The 16,099-nt window shown below is 44.3% G+C and overlaps 1 protein-coding gene across 2 annotated transcripts in view; it reads left to right on the top strand.

The window, feature by feature from the left end:
- Nucleotides 1–16,099, top strand: part of GSK3B (glycogen synthase kinase 3 beta) — a 149,184-nt gene extending 133,085 nt beyond the window's left edge. For both annotated transcript variants that reach the window (XM_048293900.1, XM_048293901.1), the window contains 2 exons: nt 3,768–3,866; nt 10,971–16,099. In XM_048293900.1, the coding sequence (XP_048149857.1) occupies nt 3,768–3,866; nt 10,971–11,038 (167 nt within the window). In that variant the 3' untranslated portion in view covers nt 11,039–16,099. The remainder of the gene's footprint in view (nt 1–3,767; nt 3,867–10,970) is intronic.

Here is a 16,099-nt window from a genome sequence, read left to right on the forward strand (position 1 = left end):
CAGATCGTTAGATGGATGAGTCATATTAAGTCATCTGTGGTAATTTAAAAAGTAATGAAAGACAATTGTATTTTAAATAGCATTTGTTTTCAACAGGCAGCATTAAGTTCTAGAAGTGTTTTATTTGGCTGTATTCAGTTGCCTGAAACCCATGAAGTAGGAGGTGACTGCAGAAAGCTTGAAGGCAAAACCCTTAGAAATTACAAGATAAATCTGACCATTAATACATTGGATTGATTTTCAAAAAGAAATTAAGCATTATACCAAATCTGCTGACCTGAGCACTGATGCTGCTCAAATAGAGTCTAGAAAAAGAGCAGTGAGGGTATATGGAAGATCAAGATCATGGTCTTTGGCAGCCAGCTGTAGTTGTGGGGCATGTGGGTGCTTAGTTTATTTTAGAGATTAAATCTGTTGAAGAGAGCATTATCTGATGTCTTGCATGTAAGTTTCTCTTAATTTAAACAAATATTGTATGCTAATTGGGTTTTGAAAAAGTTATTTTGGCCAAGGAAGTATCTCTGCTAGCCACAGAGCTGCAATTCAGTTAGGCTTTCAGACCTGCAAGACAGAAAGCAATTTTTCTCTTAGAAGCCAAGTTTTCAAATAGTGTGTGAAATGAGTGCCATTTCCTAAACTACTTGTAACATGTCAGTGGTTTTGCTGGGTCACAAAAATTAATGTTACTCCATGTTGTCCATTAAAGGCTGTAAAATTCTTTCAGTGATTCAGCACTTAGGAATGGTTATCACACTTCTTGAAGATAAATTACTTTTTGATTGAAGGGGGGGTGCATTGGGGTTTTTTTTTTGTTTATCTTTTTAAGGACCCTAGCCTGTGACCTTTAATTTTTTTTTTTTAAGAGAGATATATATGTATATGTTTATGTATATACATAATGGAAAGTTTGCTACTGTGACCAAAAAAAAGCCATGATACAAGAATAATTTTTCCAGGGAATTCTTGGAGTGTTGATACATCAAGTATAATAATACTGAAAAAGAACACTGCACTGTTTCCCAACACCAGGCATTTTCTTGTGTTTGGGGAATGAAGGTGATCTGGTCTTCTAGTAAAACTGGACACTTTCATTCCTGCTCCTTCTTGGAGATGTTAACTGGCTGCACATGGTATGATTTGATCAGCAGAAAGCCAAAGGTGTTCTCCCAGCTGATGTAGATGGGAGTTGGGTCTCATAAATGAATTGTGGTAGTTGCTCTGTTCACATCGTGATGTTGAAAACTTTGTCTGGATTGCCTTGACCACAATAGCTTCTTGCAGTTATATTGGTTGTAATTAACCCAACCTTGAGCTGCACATTTGGTTTTGATAACCAGGCTACAGTTGAACACCCTGCCCAGATACTGTGGGGGAAATCACTAAGGACAGAGATTCTCAGTATTTCGCAGACTGCAGATAATCACAGGTACAGCTTTCTCCTCAGTATTGCCATGTTTCATCCTTACAGGTGGGATAGGTGCAAAATTACATGATAGCAAAAATTCAAACAAGTTTGCAAGCGAAGTTCCTATTCAGCCAAGAGTCCACTTTACCTTGTTTATATCTTGTCTGAATTGACCTGCTTCTCTTAACTTCAAGACATTCAGAGTACGCTGGATTTAAGAAACTTCACAGCAGGAAAGATAATGTGAGGTTTGAGAAGGGAACAAGGTTGGTCTTCTAGTCTCTATAAAAGTTCTTTAAGGTAGCTTCATAGACATGGTTGCCCTTGCATTAAGCACAACAAAAAGCAATTATTATTGCCACAATACATGAGGAGGTGTTCTGGCAACATTAGATGAGGGAGGAATGAGAAGGGGCTCGAAGTGCCCTTGCAAGGGTGTTGTTCTGTCTGACCAAGTGGTTCTTTGGCTACAGCAACACTGACAGTCTATAGCTGCACCCTCAAGGCACCGCATAACACCGCAAGGTAGCAAGTGTCATGGGGTTTCCTTGTTGCTTTAGTTCTGCTTTTGTTTGGATCACAGCCCTGTATTGTTTTGAGTGATGAGCAGAAAATAATGCAGGGGTGATAGAAACTTTCAAAAGAGCAAGGTAAAGAGTAGATTCCCAGTAATAACAGATTTGAGAAACAGATTTGGAAAAAGTACTAAGGGAGCAACATTTTCTAGCACAAAGCAGCTAATACCCAAGATAGTACTGAAGTATAGGTTTATAACTGGTGCTTCACTTGGATGCTTAAGGATTCATATTTCTTCCGTTTATTTTTCCATTTAAAATGGAGATTTATGAATTCTGCATAACATTATGAATATGAATTCTGAATTACTCCCACATGAATTAAAGATTTTGTATTTGTACAAAGGCTGTGAGTACTGAGGCTTTTTAGAAGGACTAGCTAGGTCTGCTTAGACCTGAATGGAGTATTGCAGGATAGATTAGATGGGTTGCAGGTAATGTAACCTGCTTGCATTCATAAGTGCTGAAACACAGTCTCAAAATGTGTAGTAATAAGAGGCTTGTAATCAGGGGAGTCTTCTGCCTCTTGCCCTCCCAGCAGTAACAAAACTTATTGCAACGGTTAGCAGAGAAAAAAAATTCACCACGTGGACTACTGCTCCTTTTAGGCCTGAGTTTGAAGGTAGCATTAAAGAAAAGCAATAGCCTCTTAAAAATGAGCCCAAATAATTTGAGGCTGTGTCCAAAACCCCCTTTACTGAACCCATGCCATGATTTGGCTGGGTTTCTGTACAGCCTGTGCTATCTGGAGGTCTTGCGTAAAAAGCTGTCTGTTCTCCTGTTCTCATTTCTCCTCCAGATGACCTCCTGGAGCTCCAAAAGTCATCAGTCTCCTTCCGTGAGGTGACTGTTCACATCCTTTTTACCGGATGTTGCTTTCTCAGGAGACAGCCAGTCACTCCTGTTTCTGAAACAAACAGGACCTGTCTTGTCTCGGCTCAGTCCCACCTTCTGTGAGGCACTAGATTCTCTTGAAGGGGTGCCAGAAGATTGTCATTTGTTGGCAATGTGTTGCCCTTAATCCTCCCACAGTTGTGGCTGTAAGATGCCTATTTCTCATTCTGATACACATTGAAGCTATATTAGATTTGGAGCCTAAAAGACATGACTGTTTTTTCCCTGGTTAATGTCTTCAGACAGAATGATTGCATCATTTTGTTGTCCATTTAAATTGCCCAGCTGACCAATTCCCTTTGCCTTTCCCTGTCCTTTTAAAGGATATGTTACCTCTTCTTGGCCTCGCTCAAGGAGACTGCTGTGAGATTGGTCTTGGGTTCCTGGGTCCTTGAGAAAAAATGATGCTTGAGTGAGCCAAAGAACTAATCCCTGAAGCTCTTGGAGCAACTGTTGCAGCTGCTTGCTTGCTGAACCAGTGCCCAAAGCAGCGCCACTTTTATCAGCCTTCTCCCTGAGACTGATTGCAGGTGGGCTTGTGAAGAAGGGATCCTTCTCCAGTGCTCAAAAGGAATCAGCATTATCAGGCCACTGACGAGGTACAGGCTTGGCTGGTTCTTTGCTCACTCCCAAGCCACTGTCTTTCTCTAGGAAATTATTCCTTTGCCACTATCTGTAGTTTTGACAGTCTTGCTCTGGAGACTGCCTTGCTAACTATCGCTGTGGTTTCCTCTTGCTGGTTGGCAAAGAAGAAAATGTAACGTGACCTTGGGCTGTAAGGGCATGTGTTTCACCTGAGGTGCCGTTACAAGGGGAAACCCTAGGAGCTGATCCTGCATGTGGGGCACTTTGTGGATGATGAGCTAACTCTGTTTGTTCCACCTCCCCTCCAGAACTGTCAAGTAACCCATCTCTGGCTTCGATCCTCATCCCTGCTCATGCCCGGAACCAAGCAGCTGCTTCAACCCCTACAAATGCTACAGCGGCCTCAGGTGAGAACATGCAACTGCCTGCCTCCCTCCCTCCCCACCCTTGCTCCCCCTGCCTGGGCACCTTCCCTCTGCTGAGGCCCATGAGCCACCTCGGCCCACAAAGTGAACAGGGAGGAAGGGATTGTTTCAGTATCGCCTGAACCTTGGTCTTGGTAGGTGGTCATTTGGGTGCTAGCTTTGGTCACCAACCCAAATCCCAACCCAGGGAACTCAAACTCTGCTTTTGATTGCTTAGTTTGTTGGTCTTTCTCACTTGGACTTTCACTACTAAAATAAAAACGTCATCATCTCAGCTGTTTTTTAGCAATCCTTGTGGATTGGTTCGCACCTAATTTCTGAGCTCTCAGCTGTCCTGAAATTAATACTGACCTGGCACATGAGTTTGTGATGCCTAGAAAGAGAAGAAACAGCTAGCTCAGTACACATGGCCTCTGTGTAGTGTGGATGGAGAGGATTTTTCCCTTAAGGCATTGGCATCTAAAAGTCTAGTTAGGGAGTTCAGCATGCTCACTGTCTCATCTAAGTAGTTGCAGTTGCTTCCTGCTGAGTTTGCTTGTGTCATCTTCAGGCACACAGCAGATGCTTTTGGGTTTTGGCCAGCAATGAGTGAATTTTTTGTTTGCCTCCCTGCTCTCTCAAGTTTCTGTCAGAAACCTTTTAAAATCTCACTGTTGGCCTTTAGCCACTCCATATTGTATTCTGTTTCCAGTGAAAGCTTAAAAGCCTGGTAATACCAGTTGGGAGACTCACAAAGAAATTCCCAGGTGCTGCAGCATGTGGCAGAGGTGATTCAGTACATGGCATTCTTCCTCTGAGTCAACCCTGAGTCAGCACACCAGAGGCTGTCTGGGGGCTTGGGCAACCAAAGGCAGCCTGCAAAACAGGTGTGCTTCCACATGTCCTGCGTGCACGTCAGCACCAGCCGACAAGGGCTGTCATCCGTTTTGTAGTGCAGGACACTTCCTTGGTGTAGGATAGCTGATAAAGAGAAGACCTGATTAAAAAGCTGCTCTTGAAACATGCAGGAAAGCATTTGCTGGTTGATGTGCTGGACAGTTACCTGATATTTGATGCACTTGGTCCAGCCAGTGCTGTGTAGAGAGCATTTTCATACTCTGGGACAGATGCACCCAGGTTTGAAAGATGAGACTTATCTCTGAAATTGCAGTAGCAGTAGATAACAGACACAACTTGTACCATTTATGTGCTCTGAATTTAGGAGACAGCAAAACTGCTGCTTTCAAATTTAGTATGTTTGTTTCATACACTTGGTGGTGGTTTGCAAATAGTCATGTTCTCTGTTTCCCTCTTATGTGCATCTGTTGCTCAACAACAAGTGAGAAAACAGATAAAGTAGTAAAAGTGATTAAAAAACTACAAAATACAAACATGGAAAATTATTTGAAGCCTGTCTGAAAAATACTCTTTCACTTAATGTCCCCTTCATGCCTTTTAAGGAGTTCTCTCTGCCAAGACACAAGTCTTGAGGAATTAATGGGGCTAAGAAATCTGTTTTCGCTCAGCACTTTTCAAGGGCTCATATAGGAGGAAAATGCATTAGGCCAAGTCCTAAGTATGAAGTTTTAAAAAAAAAAATAAAAGAAAAACCAGCCAAAGCCAAAAGACCCTAACCCACCCCATATTATTGGTGTCAACGTTTTTAAAGCTTCTGTTTGCAAGCACTGCACTGAGGTGGGATATGACCTTCTATTTGTGGTTCAAAACCAAAAATAATATCCTCGTTGATTGGAAAGAAAATGTGAAATTAAGTTCAGTATTGGACAGCTTTGGATTTCTGCAGTTGGTCGCTTCTTACTCACGTGGGTTTCTCACAGCTGGTGGTGGGAATGTCATCAGAGTTACGATGTTTAGGATTAGGTTCTGTTGATGTTATTTTAATCTGTTGTGCCTTGTATGCTGATGCAACGCATAGCAAGCAATTTTCATACAAGGCGTCCCTTCTTTCTCTTGTACCCCCTGCACCTCCCAGAGCTGTAGATGTTGAGTTCCTCAGTAACTGCTAAAGCAGTGTGGGAATAAATCTCCCACCTAACCCAGAATATCCTGATAGGCAGGAGACTTCTCTGCAAAATGTTTGCTTGTGTGACTAAGCAGTACAAGTTCAGAAACTGCTTTTCTGAGTGGTGATGATGCAGCAAAATGTAGCTCTCAAAGCAATAAAGGGAAGAGCAAATATGTAACTGTAATTCACATTATTAGTGTGTAACTTGTGCCTCTCTCTAGCAAGCAGTATTAAAAAACCACATTTGTTGTAAATTTCCTCTTCTCTTGAGGCAGAAAGCTGTATTTGCTCTACTAATGGAACCTGACTTTGCACTGGGAGTAGGTAGCCTTGCTGCTCTGGCATTAGTAAATTCTCCTAAACATTTATGATAAATTCTTTGACATAGTGGCATGTCTAAAGCAAAGTGGAGAAAAAGAAAGATGAGATTTTTTGGCCCCTGCTTGAAATGATGTGCTAGCTTTCTGTGAATTATACTGGCCATTGATTAAAAATGCCAGTGGAGTCATATTCCTGGGGATGGCTGGAGGAGGAAGAGGATGGTTTCATAGCTGTGCAGCCACAGCATCTGAGAGGGGAGCGTGCACACCAGGCTGAATGCATATCTGCTTGCGTGACTACCTTTTTCTTCCTGAATCAGCCAGCAGCCGTAGCTACCTCTCTGTTAGTCAGCATTAAGATGGGAAGAGCATAATTGCCATCTGCAGGGAAGTTGTACCAGCAGGGATTCTGGGGTCATCGTCTTAGGCATCCTGCTGTGTTGATCCCATGTAATCCCAAATGCAATGGTGTGCCTGAACTTTCAGCAACAAAACAGATTAGAGGTGGTGTTACCTGCCGTGTGTCATCATTGAAAAACACCACAGTGCTCCATGAAATAAGATTTAGTGTATTTGTGGTATTCCCATTGAAGGAATTTTGGAAAACTTTAATTCCTTAAACAGGAGAAGACAGGTGATGGGCAAGCAATTCTCTCAGGCTTCCACAGGCTCAGAACGGGGATGAATCCATGACAAGAGAAGTAAAACTTGCACATTCTGCCAGTTTTGCTCAGAGCCTGGATTTCTACGTCCATAGGCAGGCACAATAGGAAAACCAGGCTTTCCTCCTTCTTCCACTTGTCTCCTCTGCTCTCCTGTGAGGATTCCCAGGCCGGTGGTAGCTTTGTTTCTCTATCTTTGCAGATGAGCAGCACAACCTGTCAGCATTACAAATGCACCCAGCTAATGCTGTCATCAGTGCTAATGGGCTTTCTCAGACTGAGCTGGCGTCTCTGTCGCTCTCTGAACTGTAGCCCTGTCTTTCCCTTCCAGGAGGTTTTTAAGGAGTGTCACGTCCCCTCCAAGAAAGCTGAGGCACTCGTTAGAGGGAAAAGCTGAATTGGAGGAAGTTCTCTATAATGATGAGAGATGCTTTTGCCCTCTGTTCGAAAGAACTTTGGGAAGCAGCTGGCATTTAAACCCTGATGACACTTCTTTGCCTGCACAGGAAGAGGTGTCAGGCAGTGGTTCAGGACAAAGAGGCTGCCCTGAACTCGAGCCGGGCATTTGTCTGTCCTGTGCCACAAAGCTGCATGCCAGCTCCTAGCTGTGCTCCCCAGCAGGGCTTTGCTGTCCTCTGTCAGCATTGCTGAGGGCCTGGATTTCCTTCTCTTATGCCCAAATACTGATTTTTCATGGTGAGAAGTGAATGTCCAGAGAACCTCATATTCCAGTTGTGCTCTTTTTCTGGTGCTTCAGTAAAGAGGTGCTGGAACAAGTCCCTCTTTGTTCCTCAAATGTCCTGTTGATGCAGAGTCAACAAATGAGATGAAATGTTAAAATACTGCATTTTCTTGCAGGCTGGGAGCCTGAGCAGCCTTAGCTTGCTCTGCACTCTGTCCCAGCCTGGGGGGACTTTATATATATATATTGTTGTGAAAAGCCCCAAGAAAATGTTCTTGGCCTGCATCACCTGATTTATTTTCTTTTAACATGTGGCATATATATTTCTCAGGAACTCCCCTGTTACAGTGATGATAGAAAAGGAGCATATGTTACATGAAGTAGCTCCATCCCCTCCTCTTTTTTTCTTTATATCTATGTAGTAGCAATATAATGATAACAATTTCAGCCTCTGCTGTCTTCAGGAAATGGAGATCAAAAGACGCATTTCATTTCAGCAAATGAAATACAAGCACTTTTTGTACACATACAGAGAAGTCCTCTGCCAACAGTATAGACTCCAGCTGGACTGCTTGCATCAGGCACTGCCAGCAGATGTTGCGTTAACTGCAGTTTATCCATACTTGAAAATTAATCTACAACAGGCATAGTGAGAGTTTAAAGTGTGGAAACTATTATCTGGCTGGCTGGGTTACTTTTGATTTCTGTGGTCTTTTTTGGTCTGCATGCATGTGGGATTTGGGAATTGCTCCTTCAGGAAAATTCTCCACGTAGGAGGGCGTCTCTCTCCTGCAAGGCCAGCTTCCCACGTAACATTGGTACTGTCGTCATGCTGCCTTGGTGCTTTAATTGCATGAGCTTTTTTTTTTGCTACGGTGGTCATTCCTTTGTGAGGGAGGGGATGCAATTAATTTGGGGTGAGATGAAAGGGAATGAGAAACTCCCAGGGCAGTCATCTGGCATCCTCTGCCCACAGGATGATTTGTCTTTCTTCCCACACATTCCTTGCAGCATTTCCTTTTCAAATAGGCATCACCCTCTCTTCCCACTTGTCAGTTGTGTTTCTGGATGCTGCTGATTGTTTGATTTTCTATTTTTGTCACTGTTGTCGATGTTACTTTATTTGTGACTCAGAAAGTGCTGCCCATTTCTGGCCGGCCTGTGTGGTGTGGTTGACAGGCTGGAGGGAGGGAACGCCATCCAGAGGGACCTTGGCAGGCTTGAGGGGGACCTGTGCAAAACTCACCGAGTTCAACAGGACCAAGAGCAAGGTCCTGCCCCTGGGTCAAGGCACCCCAGGCACAAATACAGGCTGGGCAGAGAATGGATTCAGAGCAGGCCTGAGGAGGATTTGGGGGTGTTGGTTGATGAAAGGTTGGACATGAGTTGATAACGTGCACTTCCAGTCCAGAAAGCCAAATGTATCCTGGCCTGTATCAAAAGCAGCATGGGCAGCAGGTCAGTAGAGGTGATTCTGCCCCTTGACTCTGGTCTGTGACACCCCACCTGAAGTGCTGTGCCCAGCTCTGGGGCCACCAGCATAAGGATGTGAACCTGCTGGAGCGAGGAAGGTGGTTGTCAGGGCCTGGAGCCTCTCACCTCTCCAGGTGAGAGTTGAGGCTGTTCAGCCCGGAGAAGAATAGAGCCTGGGAAGACCACATAGCAAACTTCCAGGACCTAAAAGGGGCCTACAGGAGAGCCAGAGAGGGACTTTTTACAAGGGCATGAAGGGATAGGACAGGGGGAAATGGGTTCACACTGCAACAGGGTAGGTTAAGATTAGATATTAGGAAGAAATTCTTCACTGTGAGAGTGGTGAAGCACTGGCACAGGTTGCCCAGAAAAGTTGTGGCTGCTCCTGGAAGTGTTTAAGGCCAGGCTGGATGGGGCTTTGAGAAATCTGCTGTAGTGGGAGGTGTCCCTGGCCGTGGCAGGGAAGTTGGAACTGGATGTCCTTTAAGGTCCCTTCCAACCCAAAGCAGTCCATGGTTCATCAGTTCATTGCCTTTGGTCATGGCTGTGGTCAGGTCAGCGTGGCTGTAGAGCATTGCCCAGCCGCGTTGCCTCGCGAGCTCCTCCGTGATGGAGAAATGTTACTCCACACGCACCACCCACCAGAGCATTTTGTCATGTTTAGTATTCCTGCTACTCACACGGCCCTTCAGGCTGAGGTCACCAAATCTGTTCTTTCTTTTTATAAACCCTTTCCATGTGTCTTTTCGAATACACTGTTTGCCCAGTCTGCCCTCTTCTGTACCGAGATTATAAGTCTTTCTGATGTTTTTTCCTGTTGCAGTATCAATAGCTTTGCAGTTAACCTTACTTAAATTAAGTGGGCGAAATGCATGATGGTCTCTTGGGGAAAACCTCATTTAATATCTTTTTCCCATCCTGTATTTTATGCATTTAGGTGTTCACCCACTTACCTATTAGTATCTCACAGTCTTTGTGACCTGGCTAGCTAGATATTATATGGAATGGTTCCAGGTGAAATTGGTGCGTTTTTTCCCCTACCAACTTTTCTAATACTAGGAATATTTTTTTAAGAGGAAATACCTGATGCATGCAGCCTATGAGAACACAGTTACAATGAATTTCCTTTTGATATTTCTTCGCAAAACCTCTGTTTTCTTAGAAGGCACTTTGACACATGCCCTTGATCCTGTGACTTGTCTCTCTGTGAAGCACTGTCCCTCCCTGAGAAGAGGTGTTGGAAGCATTTACTGCAGAGATCCAATCCTCTAACATGTCATGTGCTTGCATAAACCTCATTACTGGCTTCAGGCCTTGATGTTAATCTGATTCAGCAGTTCAGAGGGTGGCAGATCCAACTTGGGTTGAGCAACACAGAGTACAGCAGCAGACTTGAAAGACTTTCTGAGGCAACAAGTGCATGAATTGCACATTGGCACACCAGCTGTTTCTGACAGGGGAGCGGGCTTGTCACGTTCCTTGTCTGCGCTCATTCACACAACTAACAGGCAGATTTTATAAGAAGGACTAACATGTGAAACTTCAGCATTAGTGTGAAACCTTGTAGTGACCACAGACGCTCACTGTGTAGGCTTTGGCCGTGTCTCTGTGCCTTGTCCTGCAGTTACAGTTCCGGGATGTAACACGGGCGACTTCTCTCTGTGCAGCCCGTGTTACAAACTGCAAAGCCTGCTGGAGCCCAGCCCTCAGCCCTCCAGGTTGCCCTTATCCTGCTTAAAGACCATCTTCCCCCTTTCCCCAGATTGGATTGTTCCATCTGCACACCCTGAAGTCAGGAGAGCATCCTAACCAAACACCATCTTGGTGGGAATTGTGGGTTTCCCCATGTGGAGAATGTCATAGCTGTTGTTTCCAATTTGTCTCTGTTTTGGAGGGTAATGCTGGTTGTTTTTTCTCTCTCCCCTTCTCGTCTGTTGTTTGCAGATGTTAACGCAGGAGAACGAGTTCAGACCAATAGTGTAGCTACAGCATCAGCCTCCAACTCCACCTGAACCAGTACCAAGCAGCCAGCTGCACAGGAAAAATCACCAGTAATTTGAGTCTTGCTCAGCAACACTGGTCACATTTGGAAAGAAAATTAAAAAGAGGAAAAAAAAAATCCAACAAAACAACAAACCAACCAACCTGTTCATTCTAGTGTTCAATTTTTTATTATTATTATTGTTGTTCTTATTTAACCTTGTAAAATATCTATAAATACAAACCAGTTTCATTGTATTCTCACACTGCAGGGTGTCCGGGGCAGGGGACTAGGTGGGGGGAGGAGGGAAAGCGGAGCAATACAACACACCAATGTCTCCCCTCGACAATCTCTTCATGTTGGAAGTTTGCTGTTGTGTACTTCAGAACCAGGACTCTTGCCTCATACCCCCTTCCACAACAGAAAGAAGGAAAAAAACAAAACAAACCCCAAACTTCATTCTCTGCTGAAGTTCTTTTTTTTTTTTTCCCCTCTTTTTTTATTTTCTTTTTAAGTGAAGTTTTGGACTTTGATGTAGTGCACAGCTTGAATTTGGTCGGGAGCTTAGCAGGGGTCATTCAACAGAGCTCAGCGTTTCTTGTCAGCAAATCCATATCCCAGGTTATCTGAAGAACTGCCCTGGCTCGGCATGGGGAGCAGGCGACGTGGTAGGAAAATAGGTTGCCATGGGGTGGGGGGGAGGGTTTGCCGTGTGTCTAAGGCTTGAACCACTAGCGGAAGCCTTTCATCTTAAAAATCAGTGCTAGTGATGAGGAAATCTGCAGCTTCATGTGGGAAAAGTCTTGCCCGAGCGAGTGATATATAATATAATACACACACATGCACAAACAGCAGTGGTCGGCTCTGCTGAGGCATCCCCTTTGCCCAGCCGGAGCTCCTGCTTCCCGTGTCTCGGGCCGGCTCCCAGCTTCAGCAGAGAAGAGCGGACGAACAAAATCCTTGGCAGGGGCAGGGGCCCAGCTGGTAGATGGATGTTAAGGGACTTTTTGGGAAGTGGCCACTGTGAAAGTGTGTTTGGTTGGGTTTTCTCTCTCCCCATCCCTCCTTGGCTCTTGATTTGAACAGGCTTCCCTTTCCTAAGGTGCATACAGGAAAAGGACACCAGGGTTTATAATGTGAACTGTAACAGGCTACTGGTTTATTTTGTAATACTTTCTTTTTTAACTGCAGTTTTAACTTGCAGGATGCCACATTCTCCGATAGTTCTGATTTTAAATCCACAGCTAGAATCTGTATTTAATTTCATCTTTTTTAACCTCTTGCTTTTTCTTCTTTTTTTTGATCTCTATTTATTGATGCGTGTTGCCACGTCACCATTATGTTTTTACATTGGTAGAATATTAAAATACACATCCGAATGCTCTTGACGGTAATTTGTACCTGCTGACTTGTAGGAAAGCTGGCTCTATATGAGTGTGTGTGTATATATATTATATAAATATATACATGTATACATAGATACAATACTGCTTTTTTTATTTTGTCTACGATCTCGAATCAGTCTGACTGAAGCGTGAGGTGAATGCTTGTTCTAGTCCATCAGTTCAGGGTCCAGGCTTCCTCCCTGCGACGGCGTGTGGTGCGAGCATCCACGTCTCTCTTCCTGAAGTCAAAGCAATATTCCTTGCAAAAGGGTCAGGTGAGCAGCCGGATGCAGCCCCGGCACGGAAACGAGACTTTTGGAGACCTGATCTTGTGGTAGGCTTGCAGTTGGTGTCCGCTCCAGCCTTATCCTTCTTCAGAGAAACTGTAGTTGCCTTTGGTGCTTACCGAGCCGTTCCTCGACCTGTGGATCTCTAAGGCAAGCAGTTGCTTTTCGGGAGCACGCGGAACCTTCGTGTGGCCCGGGGAACCGGCAGTAGCGGCTTTGGAAGCTCGGCCGCCGCAGGGGCGGCAGGGGCTTGGGCACGAGCTCGGTGTGTTTCTTCTTGTACCTTTTATGCTGTTGACGTGGGATTTTTTGGAAACTGTCTCTTAGCAGCCCTGGAACTGATAAAAGCTCTGCCCTCTCCCTCCTGCCTGGCACGCAGTGGGTTTGGGGAGGCAGGAGCTGATTGAAGAGGTGAGTGACCACCTACCGTGAAACCGATAAACCCTCATGTTATACCCCTCGGCGATTTGCTGTTGGGCACACACACAAAAAAAAAGGTTTTAAAGCTTTTTTGCATTCTGGCTGGCTGCAAAGGAAAGCACACCCACGTTGAGAAACAGAAGGCTTTCCAAATCCTTACCTGCAACTTAATAGAAAGGGCTGAAGAGCGTCTTAACGCATGCGCTCGGCTAGGCAGTGTCCTGAAAGGTAAGTGAAGGGGCTTGGTTGACCCAGTGATCCAAATCCATGCAGGAGACTCAAAAAGTAGGACAGTGGCAGGGTATGGATCTGCTGTATAGACAAGACTGCTGAAGCATTGGCCACAGATGCTGTTATTTGGAGGCAGTAAATTACTGAGTCTTTAAAAAAAAAAAAAGTAATAAAAATATCGAAGAAAACTTGCTGCTTGTGCCAGGACACGTGGCTTTTCTTTTTCATTTTTTTGTTAAAGACTGGCAGAGGGGAGTTCAGAGCGTTTCTCTCTGGTTTTGTGACTGTGCTGGCGTCTGTGTGTGTCTCGTGTGTGTGTTAGGCGGGGGGGAGGGTCAGGGGTGCCCCTCTGGTTTTATTTCTGTTTTCAAGGATCATAACAGGATCACACACTCTTTTATACAAGTTAGATCCAGGTCTTTGAACAACCTTTTTTTGTAAATAAGAAAAAAAAAAGAAAAAAAACACAGAAAAATAACAACAAAAAACAAAGCTCCTCACCAAATTCAAGCTTGTACATTATCATTATTTTTGGTTGTTTCTGAATTATGAGTTTTATTGCTTTGTATGTAAATATGTGGACCCAGGAACTGTTATTAATGAGCAAAAAGTTACCGTTCAGGGCAGTGATTCTGTTTAATAATCAGACAAAATGTAGACGAGCTTTTTAAAGCCATATAGTTTTAACTCTGTACAGTAGGTACCGGCCTGTATTATTGTAACAATAACTCTAGCGATGTATAGTGTATCTATATAGTTTGGAGTGCCTTCGCTTCCATGATTTTTTGAATTTTATTTCCCTTTTATTTTTTTCTTCTCCTTCTTTATTAACGATGTCTCCTGCCCCAAACCCACATCTTTGCTCCCCCCTCCCCGCCCTGCTTTCTAACTCTTTGAGTGCTGTAAGGTTTTGGTGATACCCTGATCAGTAGTGGAACAAAAAGAAACCGTCTCCACCGTCATTTACTTCATTGGAGCCGTGGCTTTGTTCTGGAAGTCTCCAAGGTGCCCACCCTGCCCTCTGCTCCTCCCGCTAGCAGCAGCTGATTTCTTTCCGACCCTTGCCCTAGCAGCCCGGTTAGACTTTGCTTGTCTCTCCCCTCAGCCCTGCACCCAGGAGCCATCTGGGCAGCAGCAGCTCCCAGGAGGCTTGGCCTTTCCACCCTCCCTGCGGCTGTGCCGGGGGCAGCAGCGATCGGAAGGGGCCCCCAGGGAGGGAAATCCTCACATCCCGCAGGGTTGCTGTGCTCAGAGCCATTTGGCTGCGGTGGGAGCGGGGGCATCGCTGTAGGAGACTGCGGTGGTTTTTTCTGCCGGGAGGACTTTCTGTTCCCTTTCTTCTCCCTATTTTTCCCCCACATCCCTCCCCAAAGTCACTTTTGTTTTCTTGAGATAAGTTTAACATGACTCTTAATTTCTTGTGCCCAGCACGAAGGCCTTGTTTCTAAAACTAGTTTGCTTGTGTTTTACTACCTTGTTAGTATTCCACATAAGATTGTCTTGAATGGGAAAACACGTAACTCTTTACCAAACCAAAGGTTGCTGTTTTATTTCGAAGCATCTCGTGTTCATTCCAGTGAAGCAGAGGCTGCACTTTCTTTCTGGTGACACGAAGGTCAGTGATGCCAAGCTCTTGGTGACAGTCTGCTCAGAGCTGTCCCTCTCTTCTTTTACTCTCTTTCGGGCTTCTTTTTTAACCCAGTGTGGTCTTGATGTGTCCTTTACGTCAGCCCTGCTGTTAGTGGGTCCCTGAGCTGGGCTGGATTGCAGTCTGTCTCCCCTGATGGACACTCAATCAAGACACTGGTGTTCTTTACTATTAAACTTATCTACCTTGCTAGGGAAAAAAGAAAAAAATTACCTGCAAAAGAAAATTGACTGGTAGAAGATCCCTGAACACTCTGTCCCCTTATTTCGAAGCCAAGCTTTACCCAAAATAATGGCAGGTGCCTGCAACTTGCAACCTAAAATTTCCCCCGGTTTTCAGTACTTGGAAAAGCAGAAGTCAAGCAGCCTGTCAGACTCGTACTCCTGTTCTAGGAACCTCAGCCACCGCGGAGAAAAAGGAAAAGCCGATGAGGAAAAGCACAGTAGGGTATTCGGTCCGGGCTCTGCCTTCCGGAGACTGCCAGCGGGTACCCCTGGGGTGGCAGCTGATTTCCACGGGGCTCTCGGCCGGTTCTGGTCGTAGTTGGCTTCGTTTTGCAACACTGCAATAATGGCAAAACGACAGGAAAGGAAAACAGTACCTAAGGGGTTAGCTCGAGAAAAGTAGCTTCCTTGTGTTGGTCTTTCTCAATTTATTTTTAATATATATATATAAAATATATTTATATATATATAATTTGCTTGCCTGTAAAATTTGCGTTCATTAATGTGTTGCTGATGGATCACTTGGGCCTGTACACACCAATTAGCGTGACCACTTCCATCTTAAAAACAGAAATCTAAATATATATATATTAAGGACTGTGGGTTGTATACAAACTATTGCATACACTTGTGCAAATCTGTCTTGATTTAAAGGAAAAGCAAAACCTGTATAACATTATTACTACTTGAATGCCTCTGTGACTGATTTTTTTTTTTTTCATTTTAAATATAAACTTTTTTTGTGGAAAGTATGGTTAATGTTTTATTATTTCCCCCACCCCATTCCCCTTGTAAATATGTTTTGTTCTGTGTGACTCGGTTCGGAAATAGTTAACTGGTACTGTAATTTGCATTAAATAAAAAGTAGGTTAGCCTGGAAATGAAATTTAAAAAATA

The sequence above is a fragment of the Corvus hawaiiensis genome, chromosome 2, assembly GCF_020740725.1.
Source record: "Corvus hawaiiensis isolate bCorHaw1 chromosome 2, bCorHaw1.pri.cur, whole genome shotgun sequence".
NCBI lineage: Eukaryota > Metazoa > Chordata > Aves > Passeriformes > Corvidae > Corvus > Corvus hawaiiensis.